Source organism: Engraulis encrasicolus, chromosome 11 (assembly GCF_034702125.1).
Source record: "Engraulis encrasicolus isolate BLACKSEA-1 chromosome 11, IST_EnEncr_1.0, whole genome shotgun sequence".
Lineage (NCBI taxonomy): Eukaryota > Metazoa > Chordata > Actinopteri > Clupeiformes > Engraulidae > Engraulis > Engraulis encrasicolus.
In genome coordinates, this window is record NC_085867.1 from 44,195,484 (window position 1) to 44,215,867 (window position 20,384).

At 41.8% G+C, this 20,384-nt stretch overlaps 1 protein-coding gene across 1 annotated transcript in view; it reads left to right on the top strand.

Annotated features, from left to right (window-relative positions):
• Window positions 1-4,085: 4,085 nt before the first annotated feature.
• Window positions 4,086-20,384, top strand: part of LOC134458413 (myosin heavy chain, fast skeletal muscle-like) — a 39,184-nt gene continuing 22,885 nt past the window's right edge. The window contains exons 1-20 of the mRNA XM_063210719.1: window positions 4,086-4,277; window positions 4,874-5,017; window positions 5,110-5,266; window positions 6,042-6,069; window positions 6,210-6,336; window positions 6,547-6,639; window positions 7,221-7,284; window positions 7,379-7,477; window positions 9,358-9,461; window positions 10,990-11,128; window positions 11,441-11,559; window positions 12,448-12,597; window positions 12,689-12,859; window positions 12,962-13,262; window positions 14,414-14,505; window positions 18,225-18,312; window positions 18,396-18,513; window positions 18,654-18,777; window positions 19,216-19,352; window positions 19,772-20,027. Coding sequence (XP_063066789.1) covers window positions 4,089-4,277; window positions 4,874-5,017; window positions 5,110-5,266; window positions 6,042-6,069; window positions 6,210-6,336; window positions 6,547-6,639; window positions 7,221-7,284; window positions 7,379-7,477; window positions 9,358-9,461; window positions 10,990-11,128; window positions 11,441-11,559; window positions 12,448-12,597; window positions 12,689-12,859; window positions 12,962-13,262; window positions 14,414-14,505; window positions 18,225-18,312; window positions 18,396-18,513; window positions 18,654-18,777; window positions 19,216-19,352; window positions 19,772-20,027 — 2,700 coding nt within the window. The 5' untranslated portion in view covers window positions 4,086-4,088. The remainder of the gene's footprint in view (window positions 4,278-4,873; window positions 5,018-5,109; window positions 5,267-6,041; window positions 6,070-6,209; window positions 6,337-6,546; window positions 6,640-7,220; window positions 7,285-7,378; window positions 7,478-9,357; window positions 9,462-10,989; window positions 11,129-11,440; window positions 11,560-12,447; window positions 12,598-12,688; window positions 12,860-12,961; window positions 13,263-14,413; window positions 14,506-18,224; window positions 18,313-18,395; window positions 18,514-18,653; window positions 18,778-19,215; window positions 19,353-19,771; window positions 20,028-20,384) is intronic.

Consider the following 20,384-nt stretch of genomic DNA (forward strand, 5'->3'; position numbering starts at 1 on the left):
GGACCAGAGCACAGCACAGTACCCGGCACAGTGAGTCCACATCTTATCTCTTTCTTCACAAGCCAACATTGTCGTCCATGTCTAGCTCTTTCATTCCAGTGATGTTATCTCTATCTCTCTCTCTTTCCACTGATGCGGCCCATTTCCATGTCTCTCTCTCTCTGTTATTCTCTCTCACGCTCTCTCTCTCTCTCTCTCTCTCTCTCTCTCTCTCTCTCTCTCTCTCTCTCTCTCTCACCATCATGCATTTTGTTACTCTCCAGACTGCATTGTGGGACCCATCTCCACCTCTCTCTCTGTGCAGATGATACCAGTTGACATTCCTGTCTCTCGTCCTTCAGCTTGCCCTTCTGCTGATGGGGCTCATTCTCCCATCTCATCCTGCAGCATGGCTGTATCATTCTCCTATCTCATCCTGCAGCATGGCTGTATCATTCTCCTCCTGCAGCATGAGGCTCATTCTCCCATCTCATCCTGGTGTATCATTCTCAACGGGAGAAGGCTGGACTGGGGGAGAAATAGGGCTCTGGCATTTTTTACTTTAAGGTCCCCCCCTCATAATTAGACAACAATAAACAGAATTGAATCACGGATGGGCCCGCACCCTTTTTAAAAAAAATTCTTATAATAGGGGCCCAGAAGGGTGCAGGGCCCAACGGGAAAGGGCTGCTATGCCAGATGGCCAGTCCAGCCCTACTCAACTCCACTGATGTGTCCTATCTCTCTCTCTGTCTTCCCACTGATAAGAGTCATAGCCAACATGGTTTTCTAGACTCCTCTCTCCATTTCCTTACTTTCTACAGTATACGTCTCAGAGAGAAGGGAATAGCCTACTTGTATAAAACCTATACGATCGATCACATACAGTATACATGTCTATGATGGCAACATTTAGCAACATTAGTGGACAAAAATGTAGATGTCTGTCTTTCAGGGGTTTGAAATTCTATATCAGGTACAGCTACCGTATATTTAATATTCACAGCTTCAACTGTAGTACACACCGCCAAATGTTATTCAATGTGTTGTACACACTGCCAAACTGATTCCTGTTCTCTCTTTAGGGGAGCTGACATTTAATCTGGTCTTGGGGACGCACGGTAAGATGCCCAAAATGTTTCATAGGTTACAGTTTGTAATAAGGGATGCACAAAAAGCTTTATGCATGCTTAGTAAATAATTAACTGATGATGAGCAAAACATTAACGGTTCACTGTGCAGGAAATGGTCAAAAAGGTACTGCAACTATGCTGCTCATTGAAACTGGGATGCCTATTGCCAAATTTGATCTTTTCATGAAAGTGTACTTAGTAATAAACTAATATTTTCTAGTATGGCCCAAGTACAGTCATTTTTGCAGCTAAAAATGGCTATTTCTGGAAATTCAAAATGGCGAGCCATGGAGAAGATCCGCCTTTTCATTTATGAAAAGTGACATTTTTCCAGTCATAATGATTACTTAGAATTTGATGGTGGTGGTAAGTATACATGAAACAGGTAACATTAGTGAATGGGCAGCATGAAGTCTGGAAATAAACAACTAAAAATCTCACACAGTGTACCTTTAACGAATGTGTATCAATGAGTGGGAGATGTGTTAATATTCTAATTTATCAAACATTTATTATTTTTTGTAAATAATTAAAAAATACTCTGTTAAAAGGTGAAACATTAAGACGTAGCCGTGACGGCACGAGCCGAGAATCAAAATGGACACGTTATACAGATGTCCTCTATGATGGCAGGCAGGCAGACAGGTGTGTGTGTGTGTGTGTGTGTGTGTGTGTGTGTGTGTGTGTGTGTGTGTGTGTGTGTGTGTATCTATGTGGCAGGCAGGCGGACGGCTTGATGTAGAGCTTGGCTGAGTGGATGGGAAATAGGCATCTCATCGCGGCACGCCCAGGCAGATGGGGAGAGACAGAAGCTCCTGCAGGGACTAACTGACTAACACCCTGACTAAAAATGAAAAACTAAAACTTGTAAATAGGTAAAAAGTACCGTTATAATATTGCTAATGTGTACACGTAAACAAAGTCAGCGCATGGCTGCACAATGGAGTGAGAATTGACTCCTGCTGGATGGGTTTGATGGATTTGTCATCCTCATCCTCAATCCAGTAGTTTCATCTCTGCTCTTCAGAGGTCAAACTTCCAGCCCTGCTGCGGTCTGTACTGGGTCTGCTATGTTGACATAGTATTCCTGCAGCGCTCTGCTATGTTGACATAGTATTCCTTACTCATTTACAGTTTGTATAGTAGATAGACATAGTATTCCTTACTCATTTACAATGATTTTTTTAATTAGTTGATTATTAAATAAGTGTTAATACATCGTTTACTAAGTGTTAACAGAGCTTTATAAAGACTGCTATTCCCAATACCAAAATAGTCTCAGGATGATCCTTATTCAACAGTAGCCTAGGAAATCCCATCGTTCCCATCAGAAAGACAGCATGGATTCTATCCCTAAGAGAGGGTTCCAGACCTTGGGCCCCAATCAGAGAGCAGGGAGGGGTGGAAAGGTGATGACTGCAGTTTTATTTAAATACAGCTGACACGATTGGCTATGGGCTATGTACAGGTATACATAGGTTTCACATTTACAAACAATCGTGTTGTGAGGAGGGGCAAGATGCTAAGCAGCCACCCACGTGAGCTCATGTTTTGAGTGACAGCAGTTTCCAACAGAAGTTGAAGAGTGCACAGCTAGTGCTGCACAGCCGTGGGTGTTAACAAACACGCAAACCATGAAAATGTCAAATGATACATTTGTAACGACAAATTAACACCTGTGAGCAATACTAAACCACACCTTTACTATGAAAAGCTGCATATGTAGCCTCCAGACTTATGAGATCTTCTGGTGTTAACCAGGCTAAGAGAGATATCCTCCACGCTCCTGCACTTCACAATCTGGTGCGTCTCGGGAAAGGACTTGGTAAATGCAGGGGAAGAAAGGAATCACCGGAGCATCATCAGATGTGGAAAATAACTTGTTTTATTGGGCAAGCAAACAAGTTATTTTCCACATCTGAAGATGCTCCGGTGATTCCTTTCTTCCCCTGCGTTAACAAGGCTAACTCAGCAGTGCTTGTTAAAACGACCACAATGATGCTTTTCCTCCATCACTCTTTTAGATCAGTATACTGTCTGATATCTAAGGGAAGGGAAACGGTCCATGCCATTGCAGGATGTAGTTAGCGCACAGTTCAGTGCAATGGTGACCTGCAAATGCAGAGTTTGTGGCACAATTTAATGAGAATGCTAGGTTACATACAGTATATTACTGGAGTGGACGCACAGTTCAGTATGGCTGTTATCTTTTTAAGTCTGGAACGCATTGAAACATTCCTTGTAATTGCCACTAGCGGATCAGTTTACACGGTGTCTTCAATATGATATCCTGACATATCTCTTTAACAGACATCAGGGATCTTGTAACACAAACGCACGCACACACAAGCACCACTCCAGCACCATAGTCACACCCAAAAGCTTAATCATCACAACATACCACACACCACCACTAGTCCACTTAAGCCTTGCAGGTGTAGATACCAACAAGTTTAAGAGAAATGTCTACATACTGTGGCTACCAATCAGCAAAATGAAAAGCCATTTGTGGCTACGTAATGGATGACCATGAAGTTGCAAGCCTTCAAAGCTCATTCATGCTCCTGTCAGTGTTGCCAGATTGGGCGGGTGCCCGCAACACTGGCTCCTTTCAATGTGCATGAGTTGAGGCTTAACCTTTTAACCCCTTAATGCATGTGAAAAGATAACTAGGCCTACTATAGTACTACACTGCTATGACGTAACACAGGGCCTTTAGTAATGCACTACGACTTGGTCACCTCCATTCTGGTAACGGCAAATTTATAACGCTGAAGAATTATGCAATCCGCAGACTAACCAGCAGCAATGGGGAATGGAAGATCTTTTCCATGTCCTTTATTTTAATTTTCAGAAAGCATCCTACACAGCACACCTTTGATTAATGAGTGAATTTAATGAGTGAATTTATTAGAAACTAAATTATCAATGTTTCTATTCTCCACAGACTAACGGGCAGCCATGGGGGATGCAGAGATGGCTGTGTATGGCAAGGCTGCCATCTACCTACGTAAGCCTGAGAGGGAGAGAATCGAGGCCCAGACCAAGCCCTTCGATGCCAAGACCGCTTGCTATGTTGAAGACAAGGAGGAACTGTACCTGAAGGGTATCATCAAGAAGAGAGATGGCGGCAAAGTCGTTGTTGAAGTTCTTGAGACAAAGGAGGTAGAGTGTGTGACGATGGCTTTTAACGCGATAAGGAACATGGTAACACGATAGAATAGCAATCCCATAAAAAGCTAAATTAACACTTAATTGACATTTATAAACAAACTAATTATAAACAAAACAAGTGAAGTGTTTGTTAATGAGTAAGAACCAACGTACATTTTCACAGTTGGGTGGTAATCTCCACCATCTGGGGGGTAATCTACACCAGTGGGGTGGTAATATTCATTTTCACAGCGGGGTGATAATCTTCACCAGCTGGATGAGTTTGTTTGCCTGCTGGACACTTCGGTACAAGATCTGTAGAACAAACAAATGTGACTTTTCATCTTCTACAATCTTCTTCAAAAGTGTAGTTGTTCACTAGTTAGCAACTTGGGTAGTTGCCGATGGGAAACTGCATTGCAAACAACAAAGTAGCTAATGTACCCATAGTTAGGAACTATGGATTGGAGAAATGCCCCCCTGTTTTGTAGACATTCCCTGTGTGTCATATCGTGCACTTGTGTCAGTGCATTGACAGTTAGTGCATAGTACGCTTAGGTTCTCCGAAAATTTAGCAGTGGCTCTGATTGTTTGTTCATTCTCCACAGGAGCGGACAGTTAAGGATGAGGAAGTCACCCCCATGAACCCTCCCAAGTACGACAAGATTGAGGACATGGCCATGATGACCCACCTCAATGAAGCCTCTGTCCTGTATAACCTCAAAGAGCGTTATGCAGCATGGATGATCTACGTAAGATCCCCCCCCCCCCCAAAAAAAAAGCAGTCTTTTAGATCTTCTGTTCATAAAAGTCTTTCTAATATAAGATCTGGTCTGTATTGTAGACCTACTCCGGACTTTTCTGCGTCACGGTGAACCCTTACAAGTGGCTTCCGGTGTACGACCCGGAAGTGGTCTCGGCCTACAGAGGCAAGAAGCGCATGGAAGCTCCACCCCACATCTTCTCTGTCTCTGACAATGCTTACCAGAACATGCTGCAAGGTAAAACATCTTCATTGACTTGCCTCTCAAAACCACAGTGATTGTCATTATTAATACATCTGCATTTAAAACAGATTTCACCGCACTCACAATTATACCCTTTGCGCAGAGCTTATGTTATAACCTTACTGTCACCAACAATGTAATGGCCATGTCTTTATCTGTTACTTACAGGTGCACTGTGTAATATTTGTTCCTGATTCTTTCCAGTATTCATGCTGCCCGTTCACAGATATTACCTTTGTCATGAATACTTAACACCACCATCAAATTCTAAGTATGCACATGACTCGGGAAATTGCACTTTTCGTACATGAAAAGGGGAATCTTCTCCATGGTCCGCAATTTTGAAACTTCTGTGCAGGGAATCAATCTCTCTCTCTCTCTCTCTCTCTCTCTCTCTCTCTCTCTCTCTCTCTCTCTCTCTCTCTCTCTCTCTACTACCATTTGCACGAGATTCACTATTTTGCTGGTGATCCATGACTGGTGTTTCCAGATGCGCAATGCGACATGTCAATTCAGCGCGTAATGCTTTGCAACTTTTGTTTCCTAACTTATGAACGTGCCTTGGCGCATTGATACACTACAGTTATGCGGTCAGAAAAGTAACCTAATAGTGGGACTACTTCATAGGTGTGCATCTATAGACAGTTGATCAACACCTAATTTAGCGCGTCACAATTGCAAACTGCCGTGGTGTAACATGTATGTTAGTTAAAATTAAGTGTTGCCAATATGTTTCATCTTGGCTTAATCTTTCTTTTGGTCTCCACAGACAGGGAGAACCAGTCTGTTCTGATCACGTGAGTGTCTTTCTCTTGGTGGCTATCTTCTTTCCTCTCCTGTACCTGTGTTATAGTAGTAGTAGTAATAATAATAATAAATAATATTAATAAGTATAATAATATTAATAAATTCTTTCCTTCTCTTTCATGTAACGCAGCGGAGAATCCGGTGCCGGAAAGACTGTCAACACCAAGCGTGTCATCCAGTACTTTGCAACAATTGCAGTGTCTGGAGGCAAAAAGAAGGACGAGCCTGCAGCACCCGTGGCCACTTCTCAGTTGAAGGTAAGAACTGTTCAAAAATATAAACTCTATTTTCACACATATGGACATGAACTACAGTCAACTTGTAATGTGCAGAAAAAAAAGATGATTTTCTGCTTTTTCAATTCAGTTTCTCTAAATTGCACGCAGCTCCTATGTGCGACTCTTTTTTCTCCATCCTGTGTTCCTGTGTTGAGAAGTATCATGTGTTCCTGTGTTTCTTTGTTTCAGGGCTCTCTTGAGGACCAGATTATTGCTGCCAACCCTCTGCTGGAGGCCTATGGTAATGCCAAGACCGTGAGGAATGACAACTCCTCCCGCTTCGTGAGTTACTATGACAACTCCTCCCGCTTCATAAGTTACTATGACAACTCCTCTCGCTTCATAAGTTACTATGACAACTCCTCCCGCTTCGTAAATGACTGACTGGATGAGACACTGGATTAAAATAGTGACTCTCAAAGTGTGGTCCAGGGACCATTGGTGGACAGCAACAGAGCTGAGGCAGAAGACAAGCTAGCACTAGGCTATATTTGCAACATAATTACGAAGCTAAACATAGCATAACAAGTCTTTTTTTTTCATCGCAATAAGACAGGCTTGTAATGTAAATAACAAGTAAGTGATCAAAGCAGTGTCAAATTAGCACCAGTCAACTGTCAGTTCAGTTGAAAGGTGGTCCCTGAAGATTTCTCGGGGGACAAAGTGGTCCTCTATCTGAAAAGGTTTGAGAAACACTCGATTAGAATGATCAGAATGGATCTGCTTGATGACAGCATGCTTGTCAGCAGGGTAAATACTCAAATCCTCTTTGCTAAATCATTATAATAAAGTGAAACTATTGTCTAATGCCTCACGTGGTTGTGAACAAAAAAGCATGTGAAATACATTTTATTCACATTCAGGGTAAATTCATCAGAATTCACTTTGGCACAACTGGAAAACTGGCTAGTGCTGATATTGAGACTTGTAAGTAACATAAAACTCATTTGAATATATTTATTCCTACATTCACAGCATAAATGCATACAGTATGAATTGAAACATCAATGTTTTCTAACAGACCTGCTGGAGAAGTCTAGAGTGACCTTCCAGCTGTCTGATGAGAGAGGCTACCACATCTTCTTCCAGATGATGTGCAACCAGAAGCCCGAGATCATTGGTAAGCAGTTGTAGCTCAGTCCTACTAGCGACGCACCACCTTTGGTGTTGCTAGTCAGGCCAAGAGCAAGGTAAATATAATTTCTGATCTCCAGAAAAATTGGGAACTCCACCCACTTTGTCGGAAACCAGTCAACCAGTAGCAAACCTAGGGAAGCGGGTCAACCATGCCGTTTGGGAAACATTATTTGTTATGGTCTTTAGCTTAGTGCAGGAGACGCGTGTGTGCGCACGATTCGTACATGAGTGCGTTAACTTGTGCAGTTCATGTCAATTTTACGCGTGTTAGATACTGCAACCAAACGCGTGCGTTAGGTGCGATATCTTCACACTCGCTGCTGGGGGCGATCGTAAGAAAGATGGCACAGTTCAATGCGAGTGCTTCTGGAGGAAACGACGATGGCGGCAACTTTTCAAGAGCGTCTCGAGCTTGTCCGAAATGATAAACATTCGATTTGCGATCATAATTCCCCGTTGCACTTTGACAAAGGAGCGTGCAGATGTAGAAGTAGTAGCAGTATTGTCTCCTTGCCCGGGAGTCCTTTATGCTTTGTTTACAGTCTGTGTTCCCAATTTCGAGATCACAATGCTGTTCTCTCTGCTCCCTGGATGACACCGGCAGTATTTTGCGTGTTGGTCCACTGCTTTTAAAGCAAGCATGTGCAGTTGTTTGCTCGCAGTGACGCGCATAATATGCGGCTGGCAGCAAGCGTACCGCTGGCTTTAGTGTGTAGCTTTGGCCTAATGGTGAGGGAAGTGGTCTTGAGATCAGAGGGTTGCGCCGTGAAAATACACTTACTTGTTTAAACATTGTTGCTACAATTCTGGGGTGAGTTTCTCAAAAGGGAAGTTGTTAGCCTGTTAGCAACTTTCTGTGGTTGCCAATGGGAAAATGCATTGAAAGCAACGAAGTAGCTAATGTAGTAAGCAACTTTGGTTTTGAGAAATTCACCCCTGTAATCTCACAATTATAAGACATACATGTGGAAAAAATCTGGTAGAACTAGATCATTTCTTTTGCACATTACCAACACACGTGTAGTCAACGGAAATTGAGTGTTACGCTGTGGGGTACAAAACAAGAGTTTATGTTTTCTGTTCACACAGGTCACATTTTGGCGAGAGCTTATCTCATTACGCTGCGCCCATTTTTTTTTTTAAGTACTTAACACTTCATGTGGTGCCTGTGCGTAAGTAACCAACAATCTAATCTAATCTAATTCTAATCCAAATATCTTCCAAATTACGCTTCAATATTTAAAAAAAAACGTAATTGGTATGCAGATAAAACTATATTATTAGGTTGGACTAATGCCATGGCATACGGTTGTCGCAAAGAAATGATATGATGTGAATTTGTGTTGTTAACGCTCTCACAGCTGTACCAAGACTTTGTATTCATGTCGATTTATATTCTCTATGATAGCACCACAGGATGAAGATATATTGACACTTTAGTAATTAAATATGTACCGCAAGTTTAGCCATGGGTGGAGTCACACTCTAAAGTAGACTGGAGTAGAGCTTTTGAGAAACAGGAGTTAGCTACTAATTTTAGCATATACTCGGGAAAATTGCTAATGCGTTAGCTACTTTCCTTTTGAGAGATACACCCTTGTTCTTAAAACCAACCTGAACATTTGTGTTCAAGAATGTGCAACTCACCAGATGTTCAGGGCCATGTTGTTGTTATTCCCTTACAATGTTGGTATTGAAACATGGCTTCTGTTGCATTTCATGTACAATTTTGTAAATACTTTTTGCTAAACATTTTGCTAAACATTACATAGCATATACATATATTATTATTGTTGTTGTTGTTGTTGTTATTATTATTAGCATTATTATTATTGACTGTTATTTCCAACTGTTGTCTTCCAGAGATGGCTCTCATCACCACCAACCCCTACGACTTCCCCACGTGCAGTCAGGGGCAGATCACTGTGGCCAGCATCAACGACAAGGAGGAGCTGATTGCCACTGATGTGAGATGATTCATAGTAATATTCATAGTAATATTTATAGTAACAGGGCTGGACTGGTCATCTGGCATAGCGGGCATTTCCCAGTGGGCCCGCACCCTCGTGGGCCACTATTTTCAGAAATGTAAAAAAAAATGATAATAATAAAATAAGGGCCTAAAAAAATAATAATAATAATAAAATAAGGGCCTACAAGGGTGCGGGGCCCACCAGTGAGTCAGTTATATTCATTAGTAATGAGGGGCTCCTTTAAGCAAAAGTACACAGGCCCTATGTCTCCCCCTGTCCAACATTGCATAGTAATATTTGCCTCATGCTTTTATAATAGTTCTAGTGTCCTTCAGAAGTGCATTGGAAGAGTTTTGTTGCAAAACGGTGTATCCACCATTTTTGACTTGCATTTTATTATTGGAAATGACTGTTCAGAAGTCGTATCATCTTGCCATTCAAATATTTTGAGAACATACTTTTTAAAACCTAACCTACTGTAGACTGTAAGGGAAACAAAACAAAAAGAAAGACTCCCCAGGCATAGGGGACGATACTGCTACTGCTCCTACATTTGCACAATCCTTTTCCAAAGTGCAATGGGGAAGTGTGATCGCAATGAGACGCTCTTCAAAAGTTGCCGTCATTGTCGTGTTCACAGGAACCAGTCGTGTTGAATTGTGCACTATTTTTTACGATTGCCCCCAGTGAGTTTGAAGCTATCGCACACAACGCATGTGTATGGATGCAGTTTGTAACGCGCGAAATTGAAATTAAATATGCATGTTAACGCATTCATGCACAAATCGTGCCCGCACACGCGTCTCCTGCACTAAGCTTACCGAGGGCCAAACTCTTCATTTCATTACACTATAATTGTTGCTAACAATAGGGATGCAAATTATCGATTAATTCATTAATCATTAGTTGATAGCCTTATCGATCGACTTACGATTAATTGATAAGCTGCGTTTTCTCACCAAAATCTCAGTGTTTCTCAAAAAAAATCTACTAAATCTAAAACTTTTAATTAAAAATTGAGATAAAATACCACATTTAAATCAATTCTATTTCAATTTCTTTAATCCAAAGGTGATATTCCCACCCCTCTTCACACACACTCTTCAAATGCCCATTTCACCTGGGTCTCTTGTCAGTTGAATTGTTGATTAATTGCGATTAATGTTTTTTAATCGATTAACGCATTGATTAAAGCCGATTAATCGATTAATCGCTTGCATCCCTAGCTAACAATGTTAGATACTTTGTTGTATGCAATGCAGTTTCCCAAGCTTTTTCTCAAGCTTTTACTACTATTTTTCCTGCAGCAAAATCTACCTTTGGGTATAAATATCAGTATAAAAGTCATCGTACCTTACCTTACCTTACCTTGGCAACTACCAAAGTTCCTATCTGGCTAACAGCTATGCTTTTGAAACACACACCCTATATATCTGTAACTAACTATACCTGTGTGGTTCCAGACTGACATTGACACTCTTGGATTTGGACCTCTGTCGTTCCATTTGCTTTGTCCTTCCAGGAAGCCATTGATATCCTGGGTTTCACTGCAGAGGATAAAGTCACCATCTACAAGCTTACTGGTGCTGTGCTTCACCACGGCAACATGAAATTCAGACAGAAGCAGCGCGAGGAGCAGGCTGAGCCTGATGGCACTGAGAGTGAGTGGGGTTAAGGCAACAGTGTCTCATCCTAACTAGTCAATTCCTGACTACTTTTGACCAGACTGCAATTTTTGACGTCTGAGGCATACTCTTGGAGTCAAAATTGAAAAGTTGACAAGCTCATCTAGAAATGCTTGACGATTAAGAGTGTGACAATAATGCCTTGATATAATCTCCATATAGCTCTTTATAGCAATGCAGCCAGAAGTTCCTGTCTACTGGCAACTCTACTCCAGTTCTGTTTAGAAAGTAGTGTAGAGTCATTTCCCAAACATATTAATGATTATGTGTATTATGTGTTATTGCTAGATGCTGACAAAGTCGCTTACCTCATGGGCCTGAACTCTGCTGACATGCTTAAGGCTTTGTGCTACCCAAGAGTGAAGGTCGGAAATGAGTTTGTCACCAAGGGACAGACTGTACCACAGGTACCTCAAGTGTGGGTTGTGTGGCTCAAATGGGCAAAGTGCAAAGTGCCGTATTACATTTGCAGGACATCATGACATGGGCAGGAAGGCTGAGACATCTTGTTACATTATGTACCATCAGATGACAATGTGATTGGGAACATAGAAATCCAGAAATGTATTGGCCCCTTCAATACAAGTAAGGTACCTGCCCAGTGGAATCTATTAGGCAAATGATAGAATATCTACTTTTGCTGCGTGTTTTTATTACATTGACAGCATGACAAAATGTAATGCCAATGTAATAAGGCAAAAATTATTACATTGGCCCACATTTATTTTATTATGTTGGCAGGGTTATTATGTGGGTGGGAAGTTATTACGTTGGTGGGTGTTACAGGCCACATACAGTCAATTTAATCAGAAACCTAACGGTAAAATATTCACCATGATCTGAAGGTGTAGGTCAGCAGTTAGATCAGGAGCATTGACTGTTAATGGCTAAAAAGGCAAATTCGTTCTCAAGAATTGAAAACCTGATATTTTAGACACCTGCAAATTTGTACAGGGCTAGATATTTACTTCTTTTTTTCACTACAAGTCTGGGGCCGGAAGAAACCCAATGGCAGGCTGCATCCGCCGCACCCCGGGCCTTATACTTGACATTTGCATGCTAATTTTAACCTGATTACATCACACTCGATTAGAAAAGGCGGCAAACATAATCAAAAACTTTGAGAATTGAAGGACAAATGTCTGCACACTTAGATCCTCTTTGTGTTCTTTAATTTGCCCAGATCGACTGACCTTGCAACAACTACAACTAGAACTACAACTCCCACGACACTTGGACTACAACTGCATTCTCCGCTGAAACATTTTTTTAATCTTCATCTTTTATCTTATTAGGTACTGAACTCTGTGTCTGCCTTGGCCAAGTCCATCTATGAGAGGATGTTCTTGTGGATGGTCATCCGTATCAACCAGATGTTGGACACCAAGCAGCCAAGACAGTTCTTCATCGGTGTGCTAGACATCGCTGGCTTTGAGATTTTTGATGTAAGGGCTGAGTAAAGATTACTTTTTTTGTAAATGCCAGCGATTGATTCGGCGTTGAATTTAAACGGTGCACTTTAAACGGCTCTTACAGTACAACAGCATGGAGCAGCTGTGCATCAACTTCACCAATGAGAAGCTGCAGCAGTTCTTCAACCACCACATGTTCGTCCTGGAGCAAGAGGAGTACAAGAAAGATGGTATCGAATGGGAGATCATTGACTTCGGTATGGACTTGGCCGCTTGCATTGAGCTGATTGAGAAGGTGAGGTCAAAGCTAAGGAATACCACCATGTTATTCATAGTTACTTATTTCACAGTGATCTTTATTAACCCTTAAAGTAATCCCATGTTTATTTTAAAACAGCCCATGGGTATCTTTGCCATCCTTGAAGAGGAGTGCATGTTCCCCAAGGCCTCTGACACCACTTTCAAGAACAAGCTGTATGACCAGCATCTTGGCAAGAACAATGCCTTCCAGAAGCCCAAGCCTGCCAAAGGCAAGGCTGAGGCCCACTTTTCCCTGGTGCACTATGCCGGCACTGTGGATTACAACATCTCTGGATGGCTGGACAAGAACAAGGACCCACTGAACGAGTCTGTTGTGCAGCTGTACCAAAAGTCATCCGTGAAACTGCTGGCTGTTCTTTATCCCCCGGTGACTGAGGGTACTGTGTTCCTTGCAATACAATACAGCAATACAACATGGTTTTATATAGCACGGTACCACAACTACGAAGTTGAGCAGAGCACTTTAAAAATACAGATACACACTCAGATATTCCCACATTCGCACACCAGCTCTGGATGCTGCCATATGGTGACAATAGCCCAGGGTTCCATGTGAGAAAGTACACACACACACACACACACACACACTATTATGGCTCGATCTGTTATCTCCCTATTTTTGCATAATCAGGCCTTATACTATGTGTAATGCAACAACGTGGAAAAGGATATGTGAGATAGTACCGTGTAGTTGCATGCTAGGTGTACCCAAGGAAGGAACATGAGCATTAGCTTACCGACGAGGGGCGAGTCTTGCAGAGGTGGCTAGTCGAATCCTTGGCTCCCGCAGCCCGCCAGCGCAAGCGGTTCAGTTTAGTTAGTCCATTCAACATAAATTAGTAGGTCCACTTCTCGGCTCAGCACTGCATTCTTCCACCAGAAATACAAATAAGATCCAAGTGCAACGGGAGCTACGTCGACCGCATGCCAACTCTCACCCGGCTGCTTCCGATGTCACCATCAATCCACCACCTTATTCACCTGCCCTTGGCTTATATGAGCGGTCTCAACCCCAAAACCAATGGCGTGTTCTCCTTGGGCTAAGTGAGATGTGTCATGTGGAAGTGTTGTGTATACCCTACATGTGCTGACCTCTCCCTGACCTCTCCTTATAGTAACACACACACACACACACACATACACACAAATAATACTCCTAAAATGGATTACTCTGGAAGCGATCATAACGTGGCCTAATTCCATAACATAAAGACCAACGTAGCCTGCTAGCAAAGGTAGACTGTGTAGCTCTATTATTCCTTGAACATTAGCACCATGTCTCACATAAAGGCTAAAGCATACAGGCTAAACAAGTAGATTAACAGGTCCTTGACACGTGTGACTATGCTATAAGTGTCTTTGAGTGTCTGTTAATGTTTCTGTTTTCATGTTTTGTGGTCTGTAAAGCATCTCCGAGTGTCTAGAAAATCGATATACCAAACCGATGTATTATTATTATTATTATTATTGTTAGTATTATTTTATTTTATTATTATTAGTTTTTTAATTCATTTATTTTTTATGGCAGAGAGCGGTGGTGGAGGCGGTGGAGGTAAGGGCGGCAAAGGTGGCGGTAAGAAGAAAGGAGGCTCCATGCAGACGGTGTCCTCACAGTTCAGGGTACGTATGAGAGTGGGTGCTGTCTGATATGGGTCAACCGTGGCCTAATGCAGTGTTTCCCAACCAGGGGTACGTGAGCACACTACTGGGGGTACTTGGAAAAATGTTATTATTATAACAAAATTATGGAGCAGTCACATTACGACAGAGAAAACGATATAGAACATGAATTAGGGGGTACTCATGGCACAGCTAAGAGGCTTAGGGGGTACGTGAGACAGAAAAGGTTGGGAAACACTGGCCTAATGGTTAGGGCGCTGGTATATAGATCAGAGGGTTGCGGGTTCGAATTCCACCCATACCTCATCCTACACCTCAATCCATGGGAGTACGTATGACAGTGGATGCTTTCTAATATGTGGACTCCCGTCCTCCCTTGCCCCTTTGCATGCTTGTGACTAAGCAATGTTGTGGCTAGGCTGACAGTAGGGAACGTTATTGTTCTCTCCACGAATGCAGGGCGTCAACAAAACGTGAGGCCACAAGCACAGACTGAGGACAGGAGCCAGCATATTGGAAAGCACATACAATAGAGCAGAGGCATGGATGTAACAGTTAGGCTTATCCTATTGACCTCCATTGATGTTACATTTTTACACAACAATGGCGGCTCATGGAGCCTTTGACACACAGATCGCCATTGCCAAAAGTTCCAAAATACTTCCAGGAAGTGAGTTGTAATGCAATGTGCTAATGTTGTAATAACACCACAAAAGTACTTTTACTTTTACTTCTGACACCTCTGAAAACAAGAACCCACCACAAATTTAATTCAACCAGTGCTGATCGTGAGACAAATACACAGGTCTACTGGTTACTGAGATAAGTTAGCTTTGTTCGAAGGAAACTTTTTTTCCCCTTTTACTTTTGACATCTCTGCATACAGTAGAGTAGTTTGCAGTTTGCTTTTCGCTGATCTTGTATTCACTGTTGCCTGTTTGTTCAATGTGCTTGCATGTTATCTTGTGCAATCCCATACTATTTTGCTCAATCATTCCGATCTGAAAGTCACAGAAAGTGTCAGGACTAAAATGTAAACAAAAGCACATGGAAAACAAACGGGGAAAGACATGGGGCCTGTACTACGAACGTAGTTCAACCTACCCAGAACTAACCCAGGGTTAACTTGGTCAACCGGGGTTGACAAAAACTGGCTACCATGACCGGGGTTAACCGTGCTATGATGCTGATTGAGACGTTGGTTTGTCTACCCTGAGTTGCCTAAACCGAAGTACCTGTACATTCTCGTAGCAGGGCAATTGTGGCCAATCAAAGAGCAGTTATGATCAATCGTTTCTGCAGTGCATTAAACTGGAATGCTCAGAAATGAAAAGAGACGCCAGTGCGCGATGATAAGCAGGCCATTTGTTTTAATTTCACTTAGTCGAGAAAGCACAGCCTTCATCCCAACATTTTAGTAGCCCATCTTAATTTTTTTCATTACATAAAATAACATAAACTAATAACCAAGATTAGTTTTGTCGTGGTTTCCAATCGATGTGTCAATCACCAGGCCATGTTAATATGGGGTAAAATACGAATAAGTTAGGAGACAAATCATTCAATAGGCAAATACACCGGCATAGTTTGTTGATGGAGACTTTTATTAACTCGACTCAGGTTAGGGACATTGTAGAAGCAAGTTCAACGTACAAGTTTCCAATGCAATACATCTTAGACTTGAAACATTTCAGCAAGACAACAAGTTTTTGTAAAACCAAAGTTTTCTCCGGAGGCTAAGTTTTCCTCGGAGACTAAGTTTTTGTCAGAGGCTAAGTTTTTGTCAGAGGCTAAGTTTTTGTCAGAGACTAAGTTCTTTCCAGAGACTAAGTTTTTTCCAGAGACTAAGTTTTTCTGAGAGACTAAGTATTTTCAATAAACTAAGTCCCACAAACCAAAGTCGAGAATTACTTACTGCAAAGCCTGACAGCAAAGTTGATCAACTGAGGAGATGCGTCAGGTTGTCTCTTGGGATTCCGTTGGCATTGTCCTCTCGAGCTCTGGACTGGCCAGCTTTTATGCTACCAGGTCTGGGGCATCTTGTACACCTGACCAATCCCTGTCCTTTGTCCACCTGGTACGATCATCTCTTGGCCAATCTAATCTCAGATGATGTTATGATAAGGTGACCACCTCTTGGCCAATCAAATATCAGATGACGTTATCAGATGTCTGCAAAATTTACGTCAACCTTCTGGACATCTAAGGGGTCCTAGACACCCAGACAGGGGCGATTCCAGACATTTATTTTTGGGTGGCAAAGTGTATTTCAGGGGGCATGCTCCTGCACTAAGGGAAAATTATAAACACTATATAATCCACACACACACTTATGTGATACAGTGAATCCCTTAAAGTGAAACCCTGCAACCTAAAGTTCTATGTCTGAAATTGTCAAGCATAAAGGCTATTGGTCACAATCAGTTCTCTTAATTTGGGTGGCAAATCATATTTCTGGAGGGGCAAATGCCACCCCCTGCCACCCCTTAGAACCGTCCCTGCACCCAGGCATCTTCACTCCCTAATCTTCAAGGTCGCGCACCTGGTCTCTTACAGTGGAAACTTCCCAACGATGGCCTGGTATCACACAGTAAATGTTGCAGCGCCAATTCAACACCCAGAGAGTTCACCTAAGTCCAAATGATATCAAATCAACTCTCAAAGTGTTAAACGAGCACCGCAGAACCCACCGTGCACTTGGACTTTCAGTCAGTCACATTGTATGTGGAGAGGACTCTCTATTATTATATGGTTATATCTAGGGATAATCACCTTTATCTTTTTTCATAAATAAAGCTTTAATAAGAACCAATTTAACGCCAACCTAATGTACTAATTAATATGTTTTTTCTTCTCCTTTCTTTAAGGCATAGGCGTTTAAGTTAAGGCACACACACACACACACAGACATTTGCCCACATACAAGCCTCCACTTGGCTGTCTGCCCAGATTTTGGCCTCTTATCAGGCGCAGCTGCCCTCACTAACACACACACTCCAGTTTCTGTGTCTCTGTTCAACATAAGAGAATGAAGATATTAAAAGTAAAAATGCAAATATAATAGAAATAAAAGTATATAAAAGTAATAATAGTAATATAAATATAATGCAAGTAATATAATATACTGTTCGTTTTTATTATCCTTTAGGTGCAAGCACTAACTAATCTGTCACTCTATATACCAGATTTCCTCCACATTTTAAACACTGCAGTCATGTGCAGCCACGTCTTCATTGCTCTTACTTCTTACTCTTACGTCAATTTCAAAATAAAGTTGCAATGTTCACACTACCCTGGACTTGTCAGTACCTGAGTTTTTCTTACTCTTCTTCTTCAGCCTTTTCCGAGATCCTGGTCATTGTAATAGGGACAGCTGTTTGTTTACATTAAAAAAAAAAAAAATCATTTTTATTTATTCCCAAAAACATCCAAAAGGTTATGCAACATCAGCAGACAACTAGCAAACAGTTGTACCTTTTGGGAAAATATTTGGAGTAGGCCTATGTTAACTTTTTTTTTAAATTTAAAGAACCGCTGCCCCCATTAGAATAGCTCATATCTCGAAAAGGGCTGAGCCGAAAAATGTGGCATCACCAGGTCAAGGGTGACGTGAGCAATACAACAGCATATTGAAATTCACTGAGGTGGTCCTTTAAATGCTCGTAGGTTAGAGACCATAGGTTCCACATCATAAAACATGTTTATGTTAATATCAACAGGAGAACTTGGGCAAACTGATGACCAACTTGAGGAGCACCCACCCCCACTTTGTGCGTTGCCTGATTCCTAATGAAATCAAGAAACCAGGTGAAATTTCCACAGAGCACTACAAATATAACACTGTAATCTTTCGGAACAAGTGCATATGATAATTTGCTTTCTTGTAATAGGTTTGATGACAAACCATCTAGTTATTCACCAGCTCAGGTGCAACGGTGTGCTTGAGGGTATCAGAATCTGCAGAAAGGGTTTCCCAAGCAGAATCCTCTACGCTGACTTCAAGCAGAGGTTTGACTTAACCCTTTATTGACAGCAACGATGATACTTTGTCATCTTCTTTCAGAAGAAACGTTAACATATGAATAATGAATTCAGTTACAATTTAATGCTGAAAGGGAGGGGGTAACAATGTTTTTTTCCATATTCAGGTACAAAGTGCTGAATGCCAGTGTTTTCCCTGATGGACAGTTCATTGACAACAAGAAGGCTTCTGAGAAGCTCTTGGGATCCATTGATGTTGATCACACCCAGTACAAGTTTGGGCACACCAAGGTATTGAACTATTTTTTTTTTTTAAATGTTGTTCTCATTCTTCCCTAATTGTATGTAAATGAAATAATGTGAAACAAATCTGCATCACCATGAACAGTTATGTAGAGTTCAAACAGCACATCTACTGTAAGGGCAGTCATGGGTGAGTGGATAGGGCGTCAGACTTGCATCCCAGAGGTTGCCGGTTCGACTCCCGACTCGCCAGGTTGGTGGGGGGAGTAATCAACCAGTGCTCTCCCCCATCCTCCTCCATGACTGAGGTACATGAGCATGGTACCGTCCCACCGCACTGCTCCCCATGGGGCGCCACTGAGGGCTGCCCCCTTGCACGGGTGAGGCATAAATGCAATTTTGTTGTGTGCTGTGGAGTGCTGTGTCACAATAACAATGGGAGTTGGAGTTTCCCAATTGGCTTTCTGTCTTACTGTACCTTTTCAGGTGTTCTTCAAGGCTGGTCTGCTGGGTAACCTAGAGGAGCTCCGTGATGAGAAACTGGCAGCCCTGGTCACAATGACTCAGGCTCTCTGCCGTGGATTTCTGATGAGGAGGGAGATCTACAAAATGACAGCAAGGAGGTACAGTATGCTTAAAGTTGCACTGTGTAGGATGGTAGTCAGAGTAGGTATTGCAACTATGCTGCTCATTGAAACTGTGCTGCTCTTTGCCAGATTCGATCCTTCATGAATATTTACCAAGTACGTAATAAACTACAGTAATATTTACTAGTATGGCCAAAATACAGTATGTTTTGCAGTTGTCTTTCTGTAAATCCAAAATGGTGGACAATGTCCCCCCTTTTCATGTATGCAATTTTCCTGATGGCGGTGATAAGTATTTGTGAAAAGGTAACATTTGTGAATGGGAAGCATGAATTCTGGAAATAAACTACGAAAAGTATTGCACAGTGCACTTTTAATGTCTTTGTACATTATGTGGCATGTTTTTTGCGAAAACATAGTTGTGGAAATTGATCTAAGAAAACACTATTTTGTAGAGATGCCATCTACACCCTCCAGTACAACATACGTTCATTCATGAACGTCAAGCATTGGCCATGGATGAAGGTGTACTACAAGATCAAGCCTCTTCTGAAGAGCGCTGAGACCGAGAAGGAGCTGGCCAACATGAAGGAGGACTTTATAAAATGTAAAGAAGACCTGGTCAAGGCTGAGGCCAAGAAGAAGGAGCTTGAGGAGAAGATGGTCGCTCTGGTGCAGGAGAGGAACGAACTGTCACTACAAGTCTCCTCTGTACGTTTGTTATTTCTGTATGTAGTAAGGATGCCCGATACACATTTTTCACTTCCGATCCAATCCCAATATCTAAATTTGGATATCTGCCGATACCGATACTACTTCGATCTGGAACCTAAACCACATATATGCATGGGTTTCAACTTGAGGTTTGCCCAAGTTGAATATCTGGTCAGAAAAGGAAGTCAGAAGAACTGGAAAACAATTAATAAGTAAAAAGTAACAAGTAAAAAAGTAGCAATCCCATCCTGAAAACTAATGTGCAAGTGCTATGATTTCAAATTAACATTACACTTTGCTCAATGTCAATATCTGAAACTATGGGAAAATTCTGATCCGATAACTGAATTATGT